Source organism: Oncorhynchus mykiss, chromosome 28, assembly GCF_013265735.2.
Source record: "Oncorhynchus mykiss isolate Arlee chromosome 28, USDA_OmykA_1.1, whole genome shotgun sequence".
Taxonomy (NCBI): domain Eukaryota; kingdom Metazoa; phylum Chordata; class Actinopteri; order Salmoniformes; family Salmonidae; genus Oncorhynchus; species Oncorhynchus mykiss.
In genome coordinates this window covers 22,877,529-22,901,534 of record NC_048592.1, presented here as the reverse complement: position 1 = coordinate 22,901,534, position 24,006 = coordinate 22,877,529, and the positions used below count along the sequence as shown (strand labels likewise).

General features: G+C 42.9%; 1 protein-coding gene across 13 annotated transcripts in view; it reads right to left on the bottom strand.

Moving 5' to 3' along the window:
- The window catches only part of rasal2 (RAS protein activator like 2), an 82,869-nt gene that overhangs the window by 12,424 nt on the left and 46,439 nt on the right, over positions 1-24,006 (bottom strand). For 8 of the 13 annotated variants that reach the window (XM_036966109.1, XM_021589522.2, XM_021589521.2 and 5 more), the window contains 4 exons: positions 23,722-23,849; positions 23,175-23,298; positions 8,408-8,514; positions 4,097-4,209 (listed from right to left, as the gene is read on the bottom strand). In XM_036966109.1, the coding sequence (XP_036822004.1) occupies positions 4,097-4,209; positions 8,408-8,514; positions 23,175-23,298; positions 23,722-23,787 (410 nt within the window). In that variant the 5' untranslated portion in view covers positions 23,788-23,849. Of the gene's footprint in view, positions 1-4,096; positions 4,210-8,407; positions 8,515-10,457; positions 11,105-15,370; positions 15,558-23,174; positions 23,299-23,721; positions 23,850-24,006 lie in introns of those variants that run through there. The other 5 variants (XM_021589520.2, XM_021589515.2, XM_021589526.2 and 2 more) reach the window with 4 other exon arrangements.

Genomic DNA, 24,006 nt, shown 5'->3' with positions numbered 1-24,006 from the left:
ATCTTCAAAGTGCAACAACTACGAAATGCAACACCGCATGATAACTGAAAAATACATTATAACTAGGTCCGGGAAGATACCAGTATTGCAATACGCATTAGTGTTGTGGCAAGGAAACAAAAGACTTCACTTCTTTAGGAAAACAGCCATAATGTTGGAAACAAACGTCATTATGTTGTCACATTTATTTCGTCTCCAAGCTATAGCAAACAATATTTTACATACAGCAGGTTTTTAAAGGATCAAAGACTTGTCTGCTTCGTGTTTTCATTTTTGCAATGTAAAAAAAATAGAGCGACACTGGTATCATCACAGCCCTAATTCGAACACAAAAATAGACCCTTACATAACAGCCAAATGGTAGGAAAGGGAAATGTTGGTCAAAGGATAATCACTGACTGAATGTCTAGCAAAGTAATGCATGCTTATTGAAAATGCACAACACAAAATGTATAATATAACAGCCACATAGCAATATAATAACAGTAGGCTTACATAATTGACATGTCAGATGACTTCTAAGAATCGGGGATCAAGAAATCTTATTCACTTTAGTGACAAGGACCATTTTATTCACTGTCATCCCTAGGGGATGGATACATGTACAAGCATTATCACTTGGATAGATAGATCATCGCAATTAGATTCTGATCTGTTGTCACTTTCAGTTGTTGGTAATCATTCATTTTTTTAGAAGACAACAAAAGTAGGCAGTAGAAGTGGTTAATACTAGATATTAATTGAAAGCAGTTGAAGTGGTTTATTCTGAATTACAGTGCACCCTCGAGTGTGAGTGAGAGATTCCAGACAATCAATATTGTGTTTACGAGCTATCGAAGACAGAGACATTTCAGGAGGAAGTAGTCTGGAGGCATTATTGTAATAAAAAAAATAAGATTTTGTCTGGTAAACTTACTCATTCTTTTAGGGCCACTTAGGTAGACAAATCTAACAGTTAAAAGAATAGACATTCAAAGTCCTTCTGAGAGGCCCTTTAAACATGGTGTGTGTGATTATGCCTATAGAATGGTCATTTGTCACAATGAGTTTGTATTTTCAGGCATATGGAGAATTAAGTTGATATCCTGATACCATGTTGCTATTGGCCACAATAGCCTCGCAAAGAGTCATTATTAATTATCTGGCCCATGTCTGGGTTAAAGCATCATAGCCTACATACAACTATAAAACAACATCCTACCTACCTCACCAGCCAAGCATCATCACAATACCACTCCTCATTACTTATCAACTCATCTCCTTAGAGGACAGTACTTGCATGAAGATGACCAAAAATCTACTATGGTTGCATTCCCAATGGCACCCTATTATTCCCTTTCCCATAGGTTTCTGGTCAAAAGTAGTGCACTATGTAGGGAATAGGGTCCCATTTGGAACACTACGTCTCAGCTGTGCAACATCAGTATTTTTCCAAAGCATGATTGCTTTAGATCCCCATATATAAAGGGATAACATTTTCTGATGCCTACCACTGGAACAAGTAATATGAGTGCCAACAGAGGAGAGAGCAAGCCGACTCCTCTGTCCTTTTCTTTCAGTCTGTAGCCGCCTCACTGTTCACTAGCACACATCCATCAATTGTGCGTGCCTGTGTCTTCAGTCTGCTGCAGAGTGCATATGTGCCCACGTAATCTTTTGGCATCCGCCTTCAACATGCAACATGCCTCTGCCTCGCCAACTGAATTATGTAAACCCAGATTAAGGGTTTGGGCGGAAACAGATCTGCCCTCTCAATCCAGCAAGGATTCCACAGATGTATACAACAATGAAACTGACGTGATTCATTACCTGGGTATTTATTTACATCTGTACCTGTGAGTCATAGTTTTCCATTAAGTCGTAAACACATTGTGGGCGTACAGGTCATTTGTTACGCTTTGAGCCGTCTCATAACACTGTTTCGAGAAAGACGCATTATGTTGAGAACAATCTGTGTTTTATCAGCACAGAAGTGGAAAGCCTACACACTGAAATTCATCACAGAGCACTTGTGGTGGAAAAAGTCTAAAGACATGCATGTTCTCTCAGGGAGTCTAATCTTTTTAAAATGAGCTGCTGTCGTCATCCTCAAAGTCTTTTGAAAACTAATCAGGTTGCCTTTCTGAACGCCAGCCCTCACTATGTCCACTGCATTAGGATGGAAATCTGATACGTCCGCTGGGAGGAAGGAGAGGAACGGACTTAGCTCTGACCACACCACCACTCCGCAGCTCCTTGAATTAACAAAACGCTATCTGATATTGAACTAGTAGTACTTTCAAGCAGAATCACATACAATTCAACCTGGCATGATATTGCAAGCCGTAACTGCAGTTCATTTCTAAAATTAAGCCGGTTCAGATGGGACTAAAACGGTCTATAATTGTATGAAATAACAGATCACATTTTACAGCGGAGGAGACATGTCCCATCTACATCAAATAAAAACAAAAGATATGATTGTTACCAATCAGATCATTATAAATGTAGCAAACAATGCACTGGTCATTCGGCCCAGCATTCTCTAACCAGGAGGAGACATGCTGCCAACAGAACTAGAATGACTTCTAATTCCATCATGCTGCCCTACCTGAAGCGCAGTGACTTTGGCAGGTGGGCATTCCTGGCCCTCCTGAGGAGTGACGAGGTGGCGCTGGTTGCCATGGCGGCCATGCTGATGCTGTAGTATGGTCCTTACTGGGAGTCACTGACATTAGTTAACGATGGCAGAAAGAGGCTGCAGCTCATCCTCACACCGACCATTATCCCCCAGTCCTGCTGGCTCTAAAGCCTCTAAAGTCCACTTTCACTACTCCGCTGGCTCACAGGTCAGACAGACGTCACCCACATGGGCGTACTGCCACACACAGTGACAGATGTCATGTCATCCCAGGGAAAGCTGACAGTACTCCACGCATGTAGCCTACCAGCTACCCACTAAGCCACTAGCATAAAGATAGAGAAGTACTGTATCTATGGCCACTAGCCTGTGTTCATCACTAACTCTGTAGGCTACAATCTGCACAGTAAAGTCAGAGAGTGAGTGAGTGAGTATCTGTGTAATGGTACTGACGCTGCATATTCTGCCTGGCGCATGGAGCTGCATATGAACACGGGGTGACTCGGCCCTCGCCAGGCAGCAGAGAGACCAGCATGGGGGAGACTCCCCTCCTCAGAGCAGCGAGGAAGCCCGCCAGGCAGGGCCCCGCAGGGGGAAGGAAGAAGGCGGGGGCAGGCAGGCAGGCAGGCAGGCAGGCAGGCAGGCAGGCAGGCAGGCAGGCAGCCCCCCCCCCCCCAAACCAATACTGTTCAGCCAACTCACTGGAGCGTTGAGAACCCCAAACATATCAACATTAGCTATCCACTATTCAGACCAACAAGGAAGGGAGGGTAGCACACTGTAAACAAAGGATTACATCTGTCTTGGTCTGGGTCTCCCATGCATGAATACAACAATGCCTAATTCTACTATTATATTGACTGTATGTATGTGAGTGGGGAAGAAATCAGTCAGGCTTACAGTAATGCCATTATCTCCCAGGCTTATAATCCTGGAATTAAAGACAGATTTCTCAGAATAGCACTCAGGACTGATAATGGATGGGAACATAATGTAAGATGTGGGTTTCTTAAAGGGCTGTACAAACGCTGTATAAACCAGCACCTTGGTAACCAACCCCACGCAACAGACAGGGTATTACAGATGAATGTAGCAATTGCACTTTGTGATTCACACCACAATACAACACACACCACAATACAACACACACCACAGGAGAAACACTCCCTCTATCATTACTTCTGACTAGCCACCTCACCCCGCTCGCCTCTCTACATCTCCATGATCATATATATCTATTAAAATCATCATGAAAGGACATCCATGACCCACCAGCAATGAACCACATAAGGAAGACCAAGAGGATATTTTATGTGGTGAAAATGAATGACCAAATGATGATCAGAAGCAGGAGCAGTCCCTCAGGCCTAAATCCACTCCCAGAGAGGCAGAATTAAGACAACCAATGTGAATTGTCGATGCAGTTCCATGCTACTGAAAGGTGAAATATGGCAGGAGATAGAGTGAATAGCTTACCTGTCATTTTCTGGAGGTCTCAGGGAGGGCAGTCTGAAGCTGGTGTTGCGGTCCAGTTTGGTCTGACTCTTCGTCCGCTTTACGGATCCCTTCAGTCGTTTGCTGAAAAACCCCTAAGGGTACAACAGAAGAAATTACTTTCAGGAGAACTGCTACACTCAGAGACACACATGTTACTATGTCTGGCTGTGTGTCTACTGTGGGCACCAGTTGTTGCAACTAGTCTGTGTTTGCATTGGGAGAGGTGCTGTGGCAATGAGTGGCTAATGTGTCACACAGGTCGTACTATATCAGGTCAATTTCAAACAAATTGTTGTGTAATGTGTAGCCTACATATGAACAGAATGACGTTGTGTACAACACTGTTCCTGTCTTAGACTTCTATACGCTCATTTTATGAATTAGTAGCTAGTGTGAATGACCAGCTGACCACAATGACCAAGTTGGGGAGTGAATTCCATTGTCATGCTCTGGTGAAACACGGAAAACTGAACAGCGTGTGGCGGGTTGTGAAACAACCCCACTCAGACCGAATACTATGACAATGTCAGAAAGAGTAGACACATTGAAACCAATAGGGGACTTGAGTCAGAGCTGAGACAGATGACTAATACTGCGGTTAAATGTCTGTCACCCAATCACTTCCTTTAGCGTTTTCTGCTAGTTTTACAGTAACAGTTGAGATACAAAATAAAATATGATCAGGATATATACAGTAAGCAATTATTATGTTATGACTTAACTAAATGGTTGAAAAAAAGACATGAAGAGATCAGCAGGATGTCAGGGGCAGTGGAAACCTGTCACTAATTTGGCCATTGTGTGACCTTGACAGCAGAAGGAATTAGTCAGTCAGATATTGTATATCTTGGAAAATAAAATCTATTGTACTCCAACTACTGTATAATGCTTACCCTGTATGTTGATATAGGATATGGTAATGCAACACTGAGTGCATATTGTGACCTCTATGACGGTGAGAGAGTACTGCCAAGTCTGCACAGGGAAGCCATGTTACTTATTAGCAAAGCGGCAATAAACACTATGAAGTGCACTCCACTATATTAGGTGTTGAAACGCTGTGTAAAATGACTGACGATGACATACAGTACATGATTTGATGAGAAGAGAGCGAAAGAGAGCGAGAGAGAGCGAGAGAGAGCGAGACAAAAACAGAAAGAGACAGAAAGAGGCAGAGGGCGCGAGAGAGAGACAAAGAGACGGAAGGAGAAAGAAAGGGGGAGAAAGAGAAGGGGAGAAAGAAAGGGGGAGAAAGAGAAGGGGAGAAAGAGAAGGGGAGAGTGGTAACAAGGGATCGTTGTACGTCCACAGAGAGGACGAGCACAGGAAGTCTTTGTCAGCTTTTCGACATTCTCATTCACCTTGGCAGTGTGGAGGAGGTGTCTTAAACAGCTCATTTTCAGTCAGAGACAACAACAGCACAACCCTCTCCCCTCTGCTCCCCCGGGTGCCTGCATTTATAAAGCCTGTCGTGTCAGCACAACCGGACAGCAGCCTTCACTTTGACTTGGTCCACAAACAGCACGAGGTTGGAGGATGTTAGTTTCCATCAAGTAGACAGACGCTAGGCTACTTCGTATTGAGGGCTGGAAGTGCCTGTATTCATAAAGCGTCTCATCGTACGAGTGCTGATCTAGGATCTGTGTTGCCTTTCAGATCATCATGAATAAGATTACATGGACCTGATTTCATCTGTACTCTCCACTCTGAGACACAACCTGAACCTCTCTGACATTCCCATATCAGTGTGCAGGTAAAATAGCTAGTCTAGAAACTGACAAACAAAGAGGAGACAAACATGAGTCCCCTATCTGATGATGCTACCCACGAGACCCTTTGGTGAATCTGAAACTATCAACATGATAGTCATCTATCTATAACAAAATGTTCTAAACCCGTAACAAGAAGTCTTATAAACATGCCAAAAGGTACGAGTTTCAATGATGCATGCCATGGCCTAATTCTTCTGGTTATAAATATCATCAGAAGTGTGCGTCTGCGTTTCCACAGTCCTCAGAGGCACACTCCCACGTCGTCTCAGATTAGCAAGCAGAAGTTTTCTAAAGATCTACGTACCGCATCGTAACGTACCGCATCGTAACTTACCGTACCGTACCGCATCGTACCGTATCGTACCGCATCGTAACGTACCGCATCGTAACGTACCACATCGTATCGTACCGCATCGTATCGTACCGCATCGTACCGTATCGTACCGCATCGTAACGTACCGCATCGTAATGTACCGCATCGTAACGTAACGCATCGTAACGTACCGCATCGTAACGTACCGCATCGTAACGTACCGCATCGTAACGTAACGTAGCGCATCGTACCGCATCGTACCGCATCGTACCGCATCGTAACGTACCACATCGTACCGCATCGCACCGCATCGTAACGTACCGCATCGTAACGTACCGCATCGTAACGTACCGCATCGTAACGTACCGCATCGTAACGTACCGCATCGTAACGTACCGCATCGTAACGTACCTCATCGTAACGTACCTCATCGTAATGTACCGCATCGTAACGCATCGTAACGTACCGCATCGTAACACTCTTACATATTTACTTAACAATAATATTATTGAGATGGTTATAGACTTCTAGTCTACCTCTGAAAATTAGAAGAATGCTGACGTATTCTCAGAGAATCTGTGGCAAGACTAGTCTAGATACACCTATAGAGATCATAAAAATGACTTGTCTATACAGTGGGCCAAAAAAGTATTTAGTCAGCCACCAATTGTGCAAGTTCTCCCACTTAAAAAGATGAGAGAGGCCTGTAATTTTCATCATAGGTACACTTCAACTATGACAGACAAAAATCCAGAAAATCACATTGTAAGATTTTTTATGAATTTATTTGCAAATTATGGTGGAAAATAAGTATTTGGTCAATAAGAAAAGTTTCTCACCCCGTGGGGTCAAAATGATCACAAGAACGGTGAGCAAAAATCCCAGAACCACACGGGGGGACCTAGTGAATGACCTGCAGAGAGCTGGGACCAAGGTAACAAAGCCTACCATCAGTAACACACTACGCCGCCAGGGACTCAAATCCTGCAGTGCCAGATGTGTCCCCCTGCTTAAGCCAGTACATGTCCAGGCCCGTCTGAAGTTTGAATGCTGAGTTGCATCCAAAGAACACCATACCTACTGTGAAGCATGGGGGTGGAAACATCATGCTTTGGGGCTGTTTTTCTGCAAAGGGACCAGGACGACTGATCCGTGTAAAGGAAAGAATGAATGGGGCCATGTATTGTGAGATTTTGAGTGAAAACCTCCTTCCATCAGCAAGGGCATTGAAGTTGAAATGTGGCTGGGTCTTTCAGAATGACAATGATCCCAAACACACCGCCCGGCAATGAAGGAGTGGCTTCGTAAGAAGCATTTCAAGGTCCTGGAGTGGCCTAGCCAGTCTCCAGATCTCAACCACATAGAAAATCTTTGGAGGGAGTTGAAAGTCCGTGTTGCCCAGCAACAGCCCCAAAACATCACTGCTCTAGAGGAGATCTGCATGGAGGAATGGGCCAAAATACCAGCAACAGTGTATGAAAACCTTGTGAAGACTTACAGAAAACGTTTGACCTCTGTCATTGCCAACAAAGGGTATATAACAAAGTATTGAGATACACTTTTGTTATTGACCAAATACTTATTTTCCACCATAATTTGCAAATAAATTCATTAAAAATCCTACAATGTGATTTTCTGGAATTTTTTCTCTCTCATTTTGTCTGTCATAGTTGAAGTGTACTTATGATGAAAATTACATTCCTCTCTCATCTTTTTAAGTGGGAGAACTTGCACGATTGGTGGCTGACTAAATACTTTTTTGCCCCATTGTAGTTATTTTGGTAATCCTATGGATGAACCCTCCTCCTTAGCCCAACACAATAATGACAAGAACAGCTTCACTTTGAGGAGGAGACCAGAATGACATGAATCAGAATGTAGATGTATAGTATGAGACATGGTGGTACAACAAGGTTGAAGCCACCTACAAGCCTTACAGGCTTGGCTCTGCTGTCTGTCCATGTGCTTCAAACAAGAGGAGATATCAAAGGAATATAAAGTATGGATTGAAACCACTTTAACACAAAATCATGAATGGTGTGCTAATTGCTTCAAACATAACAATTACTGTACAAAGACACTTAAAATGTCTAGTGTGTGTGTGTGTTTTTTGGAGAGGTTGGAATAAAGCAAGACAAGTTTCTGTTGGACATCGGTGTACTTTGGATAATAAACACATTTTAGAATCATAAAAACAGAACTCACCGGTACTTTGAAAGGGGATGTGTTGGGTACGTCCAGGGATATGTTCTTCTCTGAACTCCCCAGGCCTGAGATACTCCGCCTTCTGGGGGACCTCTCAGCAGACACTTCTGTGGACAACAGAGAGAGAGAGCGGGGGAGAGGGAGGGAGAGAGACATTATACATTAAAAAAAAAAGTTATATTAACAAGTACAGGTCGAAATATGAGATGGGGAGATTGATGAGATACAGGAGGGAAGGGGAGTGATGGAACCGCTACCTCCAGGGGCATGTGTTGTCCGGGGGCAGTAGCACTAAACCTAGACCAGTCCCCAGCACGAGAGACATTAGTAAAGACAGCTAGCTGCCTTGAAACCTGGACTGGTGGAGGTTGAGTTCTATGAACACAGATGCTGCAACATTTGGGAGAGGGAGCCAGAGTGATGGGTGTACACAAGGACATCTAGAGCACACAGACAGAGACAGAGGTGGGCTGTATCAAGCAATTACCTCAGGCCACCAAGAGTCTGTGTCGGGGTCCCCCAAGAGACAAGCTATGGCATTGAATGAATGCCACGAACTCATGTAAATGATTAATAGAACAACAAAAATCCATCTCAGAATGCTATTCAGAGGGGTTTGTAAATCATTAACAATGAGGTTTCAGCTATAAGGTCACTGATTGTGCTTCACTGTAATCCCCGTTGAACAGGCAGGATGGAATAAACAACAGGACAAAATTAATCTGTTTCTCTGTAGAAGACAGTTATTTCTGGTCCATCCTGACAAACTATGCAGTCTCTCTGTACGGCGAGGTTATGGCCATCTGTGTCAAGGATGAGGATGGACTCAACCCACATTTATTTTTCCCTCCGGTGGTCTCAGTTTACAGAGGCAGGGCAGGGCCATCAACATGGGACTCCAGCTGCAAGGCCCCAGTAAGCCTGGGCACCGGAGTGTCAGCTCAGCCAAGCCTCCTGGAGCAGTGCCCAGGCAGGTGAGGTTAGAGGCAGGAGGCTGGAGCAGTCCCTCAACTGACAAAGACCCTCTAATTTCTCATACCCGAGTCTCTGGTTACGTTCAAAATGGCATCATATGTAGTGCACTACTTTTGAGGGAATAGGGTGTCATTTGGGACACATCCCTTGACTTCCACAGCTAGTGCAGCTTTTACTGCAGCTGCATACAAGACAAATGCCTGTCAGTGCCTTACCAATGTTGCACAGAGCAAGAAAGCAAGCCACATCTTCCAAATACAGAAGTCTCAAACCATCCGTCACATTGAGATCCCTGGCTGATATCCAGAGAACGATTGATTGGAAGCTAAGTTTAGCTCCATTTTTGAGCATATCAACCCCGTGCAACAGGAATGCTCTGTGAAAGAACAAGCCACAACCATCTGAAGTAAAATATCAAGTTTTAGCAGACCAGATAACGGGAGATAACCTCCAGACTAGAGCAACACGTGTCAGATCCCACGTTTCGATCAGGTTGTCCCTAAAGCTAGGCCTCACCGTAATCTATCCTTCATATTAAACTTTGGCACAAGTGAGACAGTATGCAGCAGTCAGCATTATTAAAAAGGCTACTTTTCAAAGTGCTATATCAAGTTCTCTCTCAGACACTGTCCTCTTGGCACCCCTGTCTGCAGCCCGGTCCGTCTAAAACGCTGCGTGCATCATAATTCAGAAGGACTGAGCTCTCTGGCTGGGGGTGGCTTGAAGGGAGAGAGAGACACCCATCAAACGTCATGCACATCCTGTATAATATAAACTATGGACACTGACGAACAGCACAAAGTAAATATGATCAAAGAAGTTAGGCAAATATTATGTTCAGTGTTTGTGAAAGACATGCTACCAAACACATCACATGTATACAGTACAGACCCTAATGAAAAGAAGATGTGCAAGCAGCAGTCCGCACAGAGAAAACTTCACAATCTAACATAATGGCTTTTTAACGATGGTGCTCTGCACTGCGCACATGAGAATTAAGCATGGATAATCAACTTAATTTTAAACAATAGACCCTAATTAGAGAGAAAAAAAAGACAGGAGAGTGAATCAGTACCTCGGTCACAGCTGTTCCCCATCATCTGAGGAGGAGATGGACAGGGTCAGCACCCGATTGGCTAAACACCGACCATCACCATCAGCCAATGAGGCAAAGTCGTTTCCCTTTAACTGTCCATCTTCTGCAGTGCTGCGAAGCCATCCCATTGATAATCACTCTGTCTTTTGAAATAATTAGTTTTGTTCCTGCAGTCTGGAATCCCACCTATTTCTCCCTGAACTAACACTCCATTCTTCCCCTGGTCTCCCCCAGTCTCTCGTCCCACTCCGGCTATCTATCTTTCTCCCTCTCCCTCTCACTCTCTCCTCTCGGCAGCAATTCTTAACCTTCACTTCATTATTCTCTCCCTCCTTTTTGGCATGCCAGCAGCGGAAGAGATTTTACCGCATTTATTCAATCAATTTCTGTAACTGCACTCCATCGTTCCTCTTAGCAGAATAAAACAGAACTGCAAGTACTTCCCTCTTCAGTCTCTCTCTCCTCTCCTTCTCTTTTTTGCTCTTTCTGTACCATAGCATCTGCCGGTGAAGCTACTGCAGCTGAAATGCAGCCCACCTCACACACTGCTGGAACCACAGGACAAATTTAGAGCCACGCTTTAAGGCTAATTACAAAATAACTTGCTGCCTTACTCGACTGATGTAGGACACAACTCTGGGGGCTTTCTCATCGTGTATGAAAGAGAGGAAGAGAAAAGAGAGCGAGAGAGAGGAAGAGAGAGACCTAGAGAGGGACAGAGAGAGAGAGAGAGCGAGAGACAGAGCACGAGAGCGAGCGATTGGAAACCCATAGGGGGGGGATGGGTATCGGAAGCTTGCAAGATGCTATTTAGGAGAATTATACTGTAGATAAGGTGTTAGGGTGTTCATTTAGTTCCCAAACCAAAAATCCATTAACCCTCAAGTATAATTTAAGCAGGAGATGGCCCTTGAGGTTAGAAGCAGATTTTTCGAGGGGGACCTGGCAAGAGGTCAGAGGAAGTAGTCAGTGTGTACACAACACAATAGCACAATACAATACACTAAAAACAATCACAATGGTCAACAAGATGATCCTCTATGAGAGCTTGAGATTGAAAAAGCGATATGCTCTCGTCTAGTTTAAAAGTATTTTGCCGCTCGTTCCAAGACGAAGAAGCATTATAGGAGGTTTGCATGTAAACAATATCACCATAATACAGCACAGATAAAAATAAATAACTGTCCCTTGGACAAGGTCTTTCCTGGCTGACGTAGAGAAACAGGTTTTATTCCTGAAATAAAAACCTAAATTAAAATTGCAGCTTTTAGGAAAAAAAATGTGTGCTGTTTGAAACTTTTCATCTATCCAGAAGATACTTACAAGAGGCCACCCTTTCAATTTGTTGACCATTTACAGTTAACATTTGCAAGTGGCTCCATGTGTTCTCTAGTTTAATGTTTGCCACAAGCTACAGTGAATCACCACTGTCTGAAAATAGAATCAGAAAATGTGAAATGTCCACTATTTAAATGCAAGCGCCAGACTTCTCCTTATGCACAGCAAAAAGAAGACTGAGTTCATGTCCATCTATAAAGTTACTATGCAGCATTCCACACAGATACAACTCCAGACCCTTGCTAAAAAGCTGTTACTTGAACAATCTCGTATTAGTCCAATAACTCGGTGGTAAGAAATCTGCAGTGGTTGGGAGACTCAACTATGAAAAACAACAACGAGCACAACACAGATTTGTGGATCAGCAATCCCCAGGGTGACAGTGTACAGTGCAGCAGTGCCTCGTCCTCTACCTCAGAGCTTTAGTACATATTCAGCTGCATAATTCAGCTAGTGAAATCCTAAATTGTTGACTATGTGCATTGTGCAGCATGTGACCCAAGTTACCCAACACTGAAAGTTACTTAAACTGCAGAATTTTCCACAGGGAATATCATTTCCATAGTCCTTATCATGCAGTAGCATTAATGGTGTGGGCGTTGCGAGGTAAGTAAAAACTTGGGGCTGGGCTAAGTTCAATAATAGCCCAAAGTGCTTGAGAAAGATGAATTATTGATGATCACCATCCATACTTCAGATATCGCAAGCACAATGAAGTGGTGAGTGACTAAAGGAGTAGCAAACAAGAATGATGTTTTCAAGACATTTGAATCTTTATCCTTTAGTTGCATCAAATATATTTTGATCTATTGAAACCATATGTTCGATAGCATGGAGGCGTACGCTACATTGTGATTTCTTACCCCATCACGTTTGGAGATGATGGAGCACGCTGAAGTAAAAACAGCATACAACTAGCCTACCATACCAGGTATTCTACATGCAAACAAGGACAATCTAGAATCACTTTTGCCTTTTAGGTTACAGTCAATGAAAGGACGGGGGGGACAGGGGGGGACGGGGATCCCAACCCCACACTCCTACTCTGAGAACCTTTTTGAACACCGGTCCAGATGATTAGGCTCGCGGCTACCTGGTATAAACGGTGTTCTGATAGAAATCTCCAAATAAGCATCACTTCTAATTACAGCGTGGGCCTAATTTCCCCGCGTGGCAGGCAATGCATTTTAACCCTGCACTTATCTTTTAACAAGATATTGATTTCAAGAAGGCCTGCACCGAATCAATTGTTTAACTGGATTTTCAGGAACGGATGCAGCAGGGGGCAAGGTGTTTCAAATGGCACCCTATTCCCTATATAATGCATTCATCTGGATGGGCCCTGGTCAAACGTAGTACACTATATAGGGAATAGGGTGCCATTTGGAATGGGACCATGTCTGCAGGCAGCACAGTTCCCCACCAGACAGTCTGCAGTCAGCTTCTGTAGACAGCCCTGAGTAGTGACCTTGACATACTGTGCTAGATAAAGGCTGTCGTGGCAAGACCGACAGTCAGTCAGCGAGGAAGGAATTGACACATCATTTGATAAAATGCCATTGCAACAACTTATGGGTAGACTGTGTTCATTCATGATATTGTTTGGATGATATTGAAAAACCTGAAATAATAACAGCACGGTCTACTGTAGAATGTTTTGGGTGATAAAAATAAAATAAAACATTTAAATATATATCAGAGATTTAAAAATCAGGTGGAGTTGATGACAACGTACTATAGTACCCAAGTATAGTGTCTATAGGGTTACTTAAGAAAGGATTACAGGGGGCAGCATCCATAGAAATGCATTTCTTACATAATCCATACAGTGCAAACTAAGACTATGCGCTGGTCATCAAAACTTGTCACAACGGGGAAAAAGCTAAACAATACCAACACTTGCTACATAAAACACGCATTGTTACACAAGTGACATGGTGGTGTAGGAATGAGCGTCTATCAATGGTAAGATGTCACATGGCAATAGTGTGAAGAATGTGTGGAACATTAAAACACACCATCTGTTCATTCCCTGTCCAATCATAAACCAGAACAAACACACCTTGCCAAAACCTAGATGTACTAATACAGCGTGAAGTGCTTTATACAAAAACACTGAAATCTTCCATTAAGGTAAAGATAGGAGATAAACCACTTATGTGCCACTATTGTGAGCTGCCTTTGTGTCACAGAATCACAGTTTTTTCTTCAAAACACTATATCTAGAGGGAATGTATTCAGACACAGAAATTACAATTTGGAAGTTTCTGAAAATATTATTACGACCCAAAAACATGTTGAATGGGTGCATCCAATGGGATGTATCCATTGTCCAAATGTAAACAGTCTGTAACACAACAACTATTCAAGGAATCCCCATCAACCCATGGAACCAGTCTGATGTCCAAGTAACACAGCAATGCTCTTGGCTTTATCCGTAATCACTGTTAAATTTAGGGGCGGCAGGTAGCCTAGTGGTTAGAGTGTTGGGCTGAAAGGTTGCTGGATCGAAACCCCGTGCTGATAAGGTGAAAATCTGGTCGTTCTAAACTGTCAATGTAAATACGAATTTGTTCTTAACTGACTTGCCTAGTTAAATGAAAGGTTAAATCAAATAAAAATAATAAGAATGGTTTCCATGCCCTGTCTATTTTCACACGAATGCTTTGTGGCCCCTACTGACACTTCTCTGTATTGACATTTTATTTTATTTATGAATGTGAAAATACGTCCTTGTGGAAATGCCCAACTGTGGTAACAAAATACAATAAACATTGGCTGTGAGCAGAGTAATTTACAGAAATGTCATGACAGAGAATTGTTTTCCCCCATGGTGAGAATGTAAGTAAAAAGAGTTGTAACAGAATTGACAGATTCTACGGGCTGCTACTTGACAAATATAATTCATAATGATTAGAAATAAATAATAAAATAAATAAGTGAAATAATGAAATTGTCAACAGCAAAAGCTGCAAAACGCAGCATAATATGATGCAAAATGCATCATACGGATGAGATTTAGGCATTTTGAAAAGTGACATATCTAGAAAATTGGGCAAATGGGCAAATGAAACAAACACCAAAATATAGTTTTTGGGTGGAGTTTTCCTTTAATTGTTATGCAGAAATGATTTAATATTGATATAAACATGGCTTCATTTGGGCCTTTAAGGTTGCCAGATAACCAACAATAACCTAGGTGTAGGATAATAGATCAATGAAATAATTTGACAGATGACATGACGAAAATATCACGTATTTGTCAACACGCTACAAAGTTACAACAATGTTTCTACATTGTAGCCACATGATGTTACACTGCATCTTACAAAGTATAGATACCAACAGGGGCGTAGCCTAAGCGTTTCTGACCGAACACTAGACAAATTGATTGAACATCCAAAACAAATGAATGTAGGTGTTGTTGAGTGGGCCAAAGTAACTAGTTGCGCATGGAAAAGTTGGACAGGGTCCTCCCGAGTAGTGCTGCGAGAGTTCTTACACGATTGCTCTTTTTCTATTCTAAGTAAAACATTAAAACAACTTGAACCTACCCCATATGAATTCCATTGTTTTACAATCCAGAAATTGTTTTACAATCCATAGTTTTACAATCCATTCTGCAGAAAATATAATCAGGCAATTTCACAAGATCCTGGTGCTCGCTTAGGCTACTATCTCGTCCTTGGCTGTTAGTTTGCCTCCCTTCAAGACATGCAGGAATGCAGAAAAGCCTGAGCCCAAGCCAGTCAACCCCACACAGCCTTTCTGTTCTCTATAAGTCTTTTGAAATTAGCACAACAATAGCAGCCCTTCCATCTGAGAGCCCACATACCGTTCTCAAGACGTGTGGAACTTCCCTGCCAGAGCAAACCCTCTGCCCCCTCCGTCGCCCCAGTAAAAAGGGGGTGTGCGGCATATGATCAGAAGATTATTCACGGTAGATTGCACACATTTTGAATGTTCTCAGTCAGGAGAGTTGATGGGATCACATCACATCACAAGATCTTTGTAGATTGAATGGATATAAACTTGTCAACAAATGTATTACTCTGCCGAAATGTCACGTCAAAATGCCTCCATTCCAGCATGAAAAGCTGGAAAAGTAATTTTCTGTAAACTCACACACACACACACACACACACAGCCTTAAAAGCTTTGACATACCGGTAGGATTGTCAAATGCTTGCCTACCGACAGTACTTAGGCACCCCTGAACCATGTCGGCAGTCCATCTATTTTGTGATCACACAGCAAAGACCTTGAAGTCGTCAGCCACACAGCCCTGTTAAAATACTCCAAACCAGAAGGTGCCAGTAGCGTTGCTTGGCAATACATGTCCGTGTGTGTTGTTTATTCCAAGATTAGCTAGCTAGCTGTGCTAATGTTGCTATTTTGTAGAAGTCATTGGTGATACTAGCCAGATGGCCACAGCTAGATAACTACCGAGCAAGATGACGATGTTTTATTTTTATTCACTTTACATAATCCCATACTGCCAGTGCCAGCCCATAGCTAAATGTTTAGCTAGCTAATGTTACCATATAGTTAGCTAGCACAACATACTGTAGCCAGATAGCCAGCTAAGGACACTGCACTAACTCGGAAGAAAATACAGGCAGCTGTTTCATGAAAACTAGCTCATTTATTGTGGCTCATCCGTGGATGTACGGAGAAATGCCCTATTTATCCCTTTCTGTTGTCACTCCTGTTGGCTCCCCCACCTGGGGGTTCATGACCTCGGATTGGCTCAAATTCAAGTTGTTGGCCACTGCTGAGCATTACGATTCTACAAGTAGAAATGGTAGATTCGTCGCTACCGGCTTGGCACGCAGTAGCTACCGATTTCATTTTAGCAAGAGAAGGAACAGCCTCCCACTGTGATTAAGAACCTATCGGCAGTCTATCGGCAGTGAGATTCTCTGTGTTTAATGCTTTAAATATCAGTAATCTTCGTGACGCAACAACCTAAGGTTTCTGCTGACTTTATTAACCTCGTAACTACAAGGTCATAGGTGGAGTACCAAAAATAAATAAAATATAAATAAAAAAAGTGGAAACGCTTTAATTCAAATACTCTTATATACACAAACAACAAAAAGGTGAGAATGCTTCCCATGCAGTGTTTAAAAACCTGTAAATGATTTGATGTTAACACAGGGAAGTACCAGCAATGATACTAACTTTTCTCTAACAATGCAATTCAGTATCATGTGTCACAAAACCTAGTCATTAAACACTGCCAATGGTGGCGGAATAGAACAACATGGTGGAAAAGTATTTCAAGGGTGTGAATGTATGTGACCCCTATTAAGTCTCTTGTAAAAACTAAACAACAAAATAGGCTATGTCCCTAGGAATCTAAAAAGAGATGAAAAGTGTGATAAATTAGACAGACACAGAGAAAGACAGACACACACAGCCTTCGAAAAGTATTCAGATCCCTAGACTTCATCCACATTTTGTTACATTACAGCCTTATTATAAAATGGATTATATATATATACACATAAAAATCCTGAGCAATCTACACACATTAATACATTTGTAAAAGTTTCTAAAAACCTGTTTTCGCTTCGTCATTATAGAGTAAAAATAAAAAAACAAATATTCAGCCCTTTTGCTATGAGAGTCGAAATTGAGATCAGGTGCATCCTGTTTCCATTGATCATCCTTGAGGTGTTTCTACAAATTGATTGAAGTCCACCTGTGGTAAATTCAATTGTTTTGACATGATTTGGAAAGGCACACACCTGTCTATATAAGGTCCCACAGTTGACAGTGCATGTCAGAGCAAAAACCAAGCCATGAGATCGAAGGAATTGTCCGTAGAGTTCTGAGACAGGGTTGTGTCGAGGCACAGATCTGGGGAAGGGTACCAAAACATTTCTGGGGCATTGAAGGTCGCCTCAATCATTCATAAAATGGCTAAACTGAGCAATTGGGGGAGAAGGGCCTTGGTCAGGGAGGTGACAAAGAACCTGATGGTCAATCTGACAGAGTTCCTCTGAGGAGATCTTCCAGAAGGACAACCATCTCTGCAGCACTCCACCAATCTGGCCTTTATGGTAGATTCGCGAGACGGAAACCACTCCTCAGTAAAAAGGCACATGACAGCCCGCTTGGCATTTGCGAAAAGGCACCTAAAGACTCTCAGACCATGCTCCAGAGCGCTCAGGACGTCAGACTGGGGCGAAGGTTCACCATCCAACAAGACAACGACCCGAAGCACACAGCCAAGACAATGAAGGAGTGGTTTCGGGACAAGTCTCTGGATGTCCTTGAGTGGCCCAGCCAGGACCTGGACTTGAACCTGATCGAACATCTCTGCAGAGACCTGAAAATAGCTGTGCAGCAACGCTCCCCATTCAACCTGACAGAGCTTAAGAAGATCTGCAGAGAAGAATGGGAGAAACTCCCCAAATACAGGTGTGCCAAGCGTCATACCAAAGAATAATCAATGCTGCCATACTTAAATAAAATGTAATATTTCAGTTAGCAAACATTTCTAAAAAGCTGTTTTTGCGCTGTCATTGTGGGGTTTTGTGTGTAGATTGATGAGGTAAAAAAACGATTTAATCAATTTTAGAATAAGGCTGTAACATAAAATGTGGAAAAAGTCAAGGGGTCTGAATACTTTCTGAAGGAACTGTATATATTACATATACACACATTGAACCAAAATATAAACACAACAAGTAAATTGTTGGTCCCATGTTTCATGAGCTGAAAATAAATGACCACAGAAATATTACATACACACAAAAAACTTCCTCTCCAATTTTGAACACAAATTTGTTAATATCCCTGTCAGTTAGCGTTTCTCCTTTGCTAAGATAAACCATCCACCTGACAGGTGTGGCATGTCAAGAAGCAGATTAAACAGCATGATCTTTACACAGGTGCACCTTGTGCTGGGGACATTAAAATACACTCTAAAATGTGTAATTTTGTCACAACACAATGCCACAAAGTTGTAGGGAACATTTCCATACCATAAGCAGTCTCCAACGTCTTTTTAGAGAATTTGGCAGTACAATGAACCGGCCACACAACCGCAAACCTTTTTTATTGTAATCGTGTGGGCAAGCTGGTTTCTGATGTCAATGTTGTGAACAGAGGGCCCCATGATGCTGGTGGGGTAATGGTACGGGCAGGCATAAGCTATAGACAACAAAAATTGCATTTTATCATGGCAATTTGAATGCACAGAGATACAGCGTCAAGAGGCCCATTGTTATGCCATTGATCTGCCGCCATCACCTCATGTTTCAGCATGATAATGCACAGCCCCATGTCGCAAGGATCTGTACACAATTCTTGGAAGATGAAAATGTCCCAGTTCGTCCATGGCCTGAATATTCACCAGACATGTAAGCCATTGAGGATGCTCTGGATCGAGGTGCACAACAGCGTCTTCCAGTACCCGCAAATATCCAGCAACTTCGAACAGCCATTGAAGTGTGTGAAAACATTCCACAGGTCACAATCAACAGCCTGAAGGAGATTTGTCGTGGTAAAAACAGGTTTTCAAAGCCATGCTCCTGCTATTTATGTGACCAACAGATTCATATCTGTATTCCCAGCTATGTGAAATCCATAGATTAGGGCCTAATGAATTTATACCAATTGAATGATTTCCTTATATGAACTGTAACTCAGTAAAACTGTAAAATAAAAATAACATCAAATTGATCAGAAACGCAGTGGAGGCATTGTTAAAGTTGTAAATGACTACTGTAGCTGGAAACTGAATTATTTTAATGGAATGTCTACATAAGCGAACAGAGGCCCATTATCAGCAACCATCACTCCTGTGTTCCAGTGGCACGTTGTGTTAGCTAATCCAAGTTTATCATTTTAAAAGGCTAATTGATCATTAGAAAACCATTTTACATTTATGTTAGCACATCTGAAAACTGTGATTGAAGCAACAATAAAACGGGCCTTTTTTAGACCAGTTGAGTATCTGGAGCATCAGCATTTGTGGGTTCGAATACAGGCTCAAAATGGCCAGAAACAAAGCACTTTCTTCTGAAACTCATCAGTCTATTCTCGTTCTGAGAAATGAAGTCTAATCCATGCAACAAATTGCCAAGAAACTAAAGATCTGGTGCAACGCTGTGTACCTCTCCCTTCACAGAGCAGTGCAAACTGGCCTAACCAGAATATAAACAGTGGGAGGCCCCGGTGCACAACTGAGCAAGAGGACAAGCACATTAGTGTTTAGTTTGAGATAGACGCTTCAAGTTCTCAACTGGTAGTTTCATGAAATAGTACCCGCAAAACACCAGTCTCAAACTCAACAGTGAAGAGGCGACTATGGGATGCTGGCCTTCTAGGCAGAGTTCCTCTGTCAGTGTCTGTGAGATACAGCCTTTTCTTTAAGGGGTTTGAATACATTCCAAATGCACCGTATACTACACGACCAAAGGTGCCCACTTGTCGAACATCTCATTCCAAACTCATGGGCATCAACATGGAGTTGGTCCCCCTTATGCTGCTATAACAACTCTTCTGGGAAGGCTTTCAACTAGATGTTGGAACATTACTGTGGGGACTTGCTTCCATTTAGCCAGAAGAGCATTAGTGAGGTCGGGCACTGATGGTGGACAATTAGGCCTGGCTTGCAGTCAGCATTCCAATTCAACCTAAATGTGTTCAATGGGGTTACGGTCAGTTAAGGACTGTGCAGGCCAGTCAAGTTCTTCCACACCGATCTTGACAAACCACTTCTGTACAGACCTTGCTTTGTTTACAGGGGCATTGTCATGTTGAAACAGGAAAGGTCCTTACCCAAACTGCTGCCACAAAGTTGGAAGCACAGAATCGTCTGGAATGTATGTTGTATAGTTAAGATGTCCCTTCACTGAAACTAAGGGGCCTAGCCCGAACCATGAAAATCCACCCAGACCATTATTCCTCCTCCACAAAACTTTACAGTTGGCGTTCTCCTGGCATCCGCCAAACCCAGATTCAACCATCAGACAGCCAGATGGTGAAGTGTGATTCATCACTCCAGAGAATGCATTTCCACTGCTTCAGTCCAATGGCAGCGAGGTTCACACCACTCCAGCCGATGCTTGGCATTGCACATGGTGATCTTAGGCTTGTGTGTGGCTGCTCGGCCATGGAAACCCATTTCATGAAGCTCCCGACGAACAGTTGTTGTGCTGAAGTTGCTTCCAGAGGCAGTTTGGAACTCGGTAGTGAGTGCTGCAACTGAGGACTGATTTTTACGCGCTACGTGCTTCAGCACTCGGCGGTCCCGTTGTGTGGCCTACCATGTCGCGGCTGAGCCGTTGTTGCTCCTATACATTTCCACTTCACAATAACAGCACTTAAAAGGTTACTGAAACATCTAGCAGGGCAGAAATTTGACGAACTGACTTGTTGGAAAGCTGTTATCCTATGACAGTGTCACATTGAAAGTCACTGAGCTCTTCATTACAGGCCATTCTACAGCCAATGTATTTCTATGCCGATTGCATGGCTGTGTGCTCGATATTATACACGTGTCAGCAATGGAAAAAAATTATAGCCGAATCCACTAATTTGAAGGGGTCTCCACATACTTATATTATATAAATCTCTATTACGTTTATCTCTCGCAACACCATACTTTGTAAACAAAGTGAAATAATGGACAATATCTAAGAAGGAAGGCTTTCTATTGATCTCAAAGTTTCCTCCTCTTTTTTTGTTGTTTGCTTTATATGTCAATCAAAATGATTGTTGAATGCCCATAGAATCCTAGCATTGGCCTGGAACCTAGCATTGGGGGCACTTTTGTCAAAGCAAACTATAGATTAACATATAAATAACCCTCTCTCCCCCATTTTAGGGCAGGACAGAGAACATTAAGAGGGTCATGAGAATGACTAACTCCCACAGTTACAGGGCCGGTGTCTCAAATGGCACCCTATTCCTTTATATACTGAATACTTTTGACCAGGGCTCTGGTCAAAAGTAGTGCACTATATAGGGGATAGTGTGCCATTTGGGAGGCAACCCATGTCCGTCCTCATTCCTCTACCCATCAGCTGCTGTCACAATACAACCAGCCCAATGACCCCTTCCCTATTCCTACTGACCCCCCAGCCCAGCACCCCTCCAGCTAGCAGCTGCACCCCCGCAGATTCCCTCAGTGAATGCCCTGGCTGGGAAAAGCCCACGTCAAGGCACTGGGGTCAGTCATGCTACTCAGACCACGTGAGATGGATGGATAGAGGTTAGACACTGGGTGCTTTGTCTCCGTCTATACATTCTCTAAGACACCTACACCACAGAACATCTCCCGTCCTACGGACGCCAGCAGTAGAACATCTCCACTAACCGGCCTAAATGAAACGAAACCCTCAGGAAAACCGATACAAGACATTTAACATAGTTGTCAGTCCTTTCTGTTATTACTGCAAGGTTACCCTATGCTAATAACTTGTCATTTTGTTCCCTTTGGGAGCTTACAGCTGTTTCTCACAGACCAGGCTGGAAGAGGGCAGCAGCAGTCCACAGACTCATCATCAGATAATTAAGATATTTCAGTTGATAATAACACTCCCTACTGCAGCTATGTCATATTTTCTAAAAAGCTCTGCCGCGGTTATGTAACGGACGCTGCTTGCAGTTCTTTTTAATCCACCGATGCCTGTGATATTGTTCTTCATACTTGCAGACTACTCCTTTGTCGCAGAGTGTGTAATACGAACTCAAGGAGGGATACGGAGATGGAGATCAAATCACCACCATCACCCATATCAGGAATTTCAACGTTTCTCTATGGTCCTGAGCCATTGTGTAGACAAGTTTAATTCTTGTTGCACCAGTTAGTAATGTTCAGATGAGTCTGTATGCATTTAAAAACCTACAAGAAGTCCTCAAACACAAGCGAATACTGCAGGTAGCCTAGTGGTTAGAGCGTTGGACTAGTAAACCGTAAGGTTGCAAGATCGAATCCCCGAGCCGACAAGGTACAAAGCTGTCGTTCTGCCCGTGAACAAGGCAGTTAACCCACTGTTCCTAGGCCTTCATTGAAAATAAGAATTGGTTCTTAAATGACTTGCCTAGTTAAATAAAGGTAACACTTTGTTTTTGCATTATTTAAACCAAATTGAACATGTTTCATTATTTATTTGAGGCTAAATTGATGTATTATATTAAGTTAAAATAAGTGTTCATTCAGTATTGTTGTAATTGCCATTATTACAAATAAATAAATAATACATCAAAAATAAAAAGAAACACTAAGGTGCCATGTGGGAGACAGCCAAAGTTTCCCTGTCCCATTAGTCAGTGAATTGTGTAACAGATCGGTAACTGCAGAGGCTCCTCTCCTTTCTAGTCTGTGGTGTGTCTTACCTAGCATGGGGGCGCCCTCTGCCTGGAACTCAGGGAACTGTCCCTCTGAAGGGACACTGACTGTCCTACGTAGGCTCCTGCCCTTCGATGACTCTGTAGGACCATCAACCACCTCACCTGGCATCTGAGAATCACACAGAGGGGGAGACGGGAGGCACTGTTAGTAGGGTCCGTGCTTTCCGGGATCCTTGGGACATCCCTACCCCATTGAAGTTGACATTTAAAATAGCTAAGGGTTAGGGTTATGGGCAGGGGCATCCCAATGATTCCAAATAGCACTCACCCTATTAATAAGGCATCATCAGCAAATAATGTTTTCTATAGTATGTATACTGAAACCGTAATCGTTTTCACAGTAGCTTAGGAACTTTATCAACCAGGGAAATATAGGACATTTAGGTCTGATCTTTAATAATTTTTTCTGCACACACAGAAGCCGGGATTGATTTTTAGAGATGCAAGGTGGAGCACCCTACAATGCACACCTTCCTTTGTCCCTCAAAGTGTGTGTGTGCGTAGGGGTAGTATTAGGAGGAACTTCACTCACCTCTTCCTCCTTGTTGAGCAGGATGAGCTGGCTATCAGTCAGGATGCAGTACTTCCTCTCCCACATACTGGTCTCGGAGTAGGGTGACTGGCCGCAGGAAAAGCGGTGTGTGGGTGGTCCCTTCACATCTGCACAGAGGGGACAAGAGAGACACTTCAGAAGGACGAAGCAGGACAGAAGATCCCGCGGTAAATTAGGAAAATCTGTTAAACAAGGAAGAGGTTATATTGAACATTTCTCTTAACTCTTGAAACTTTATACACCACCTTTTGTATGCAATGAGAG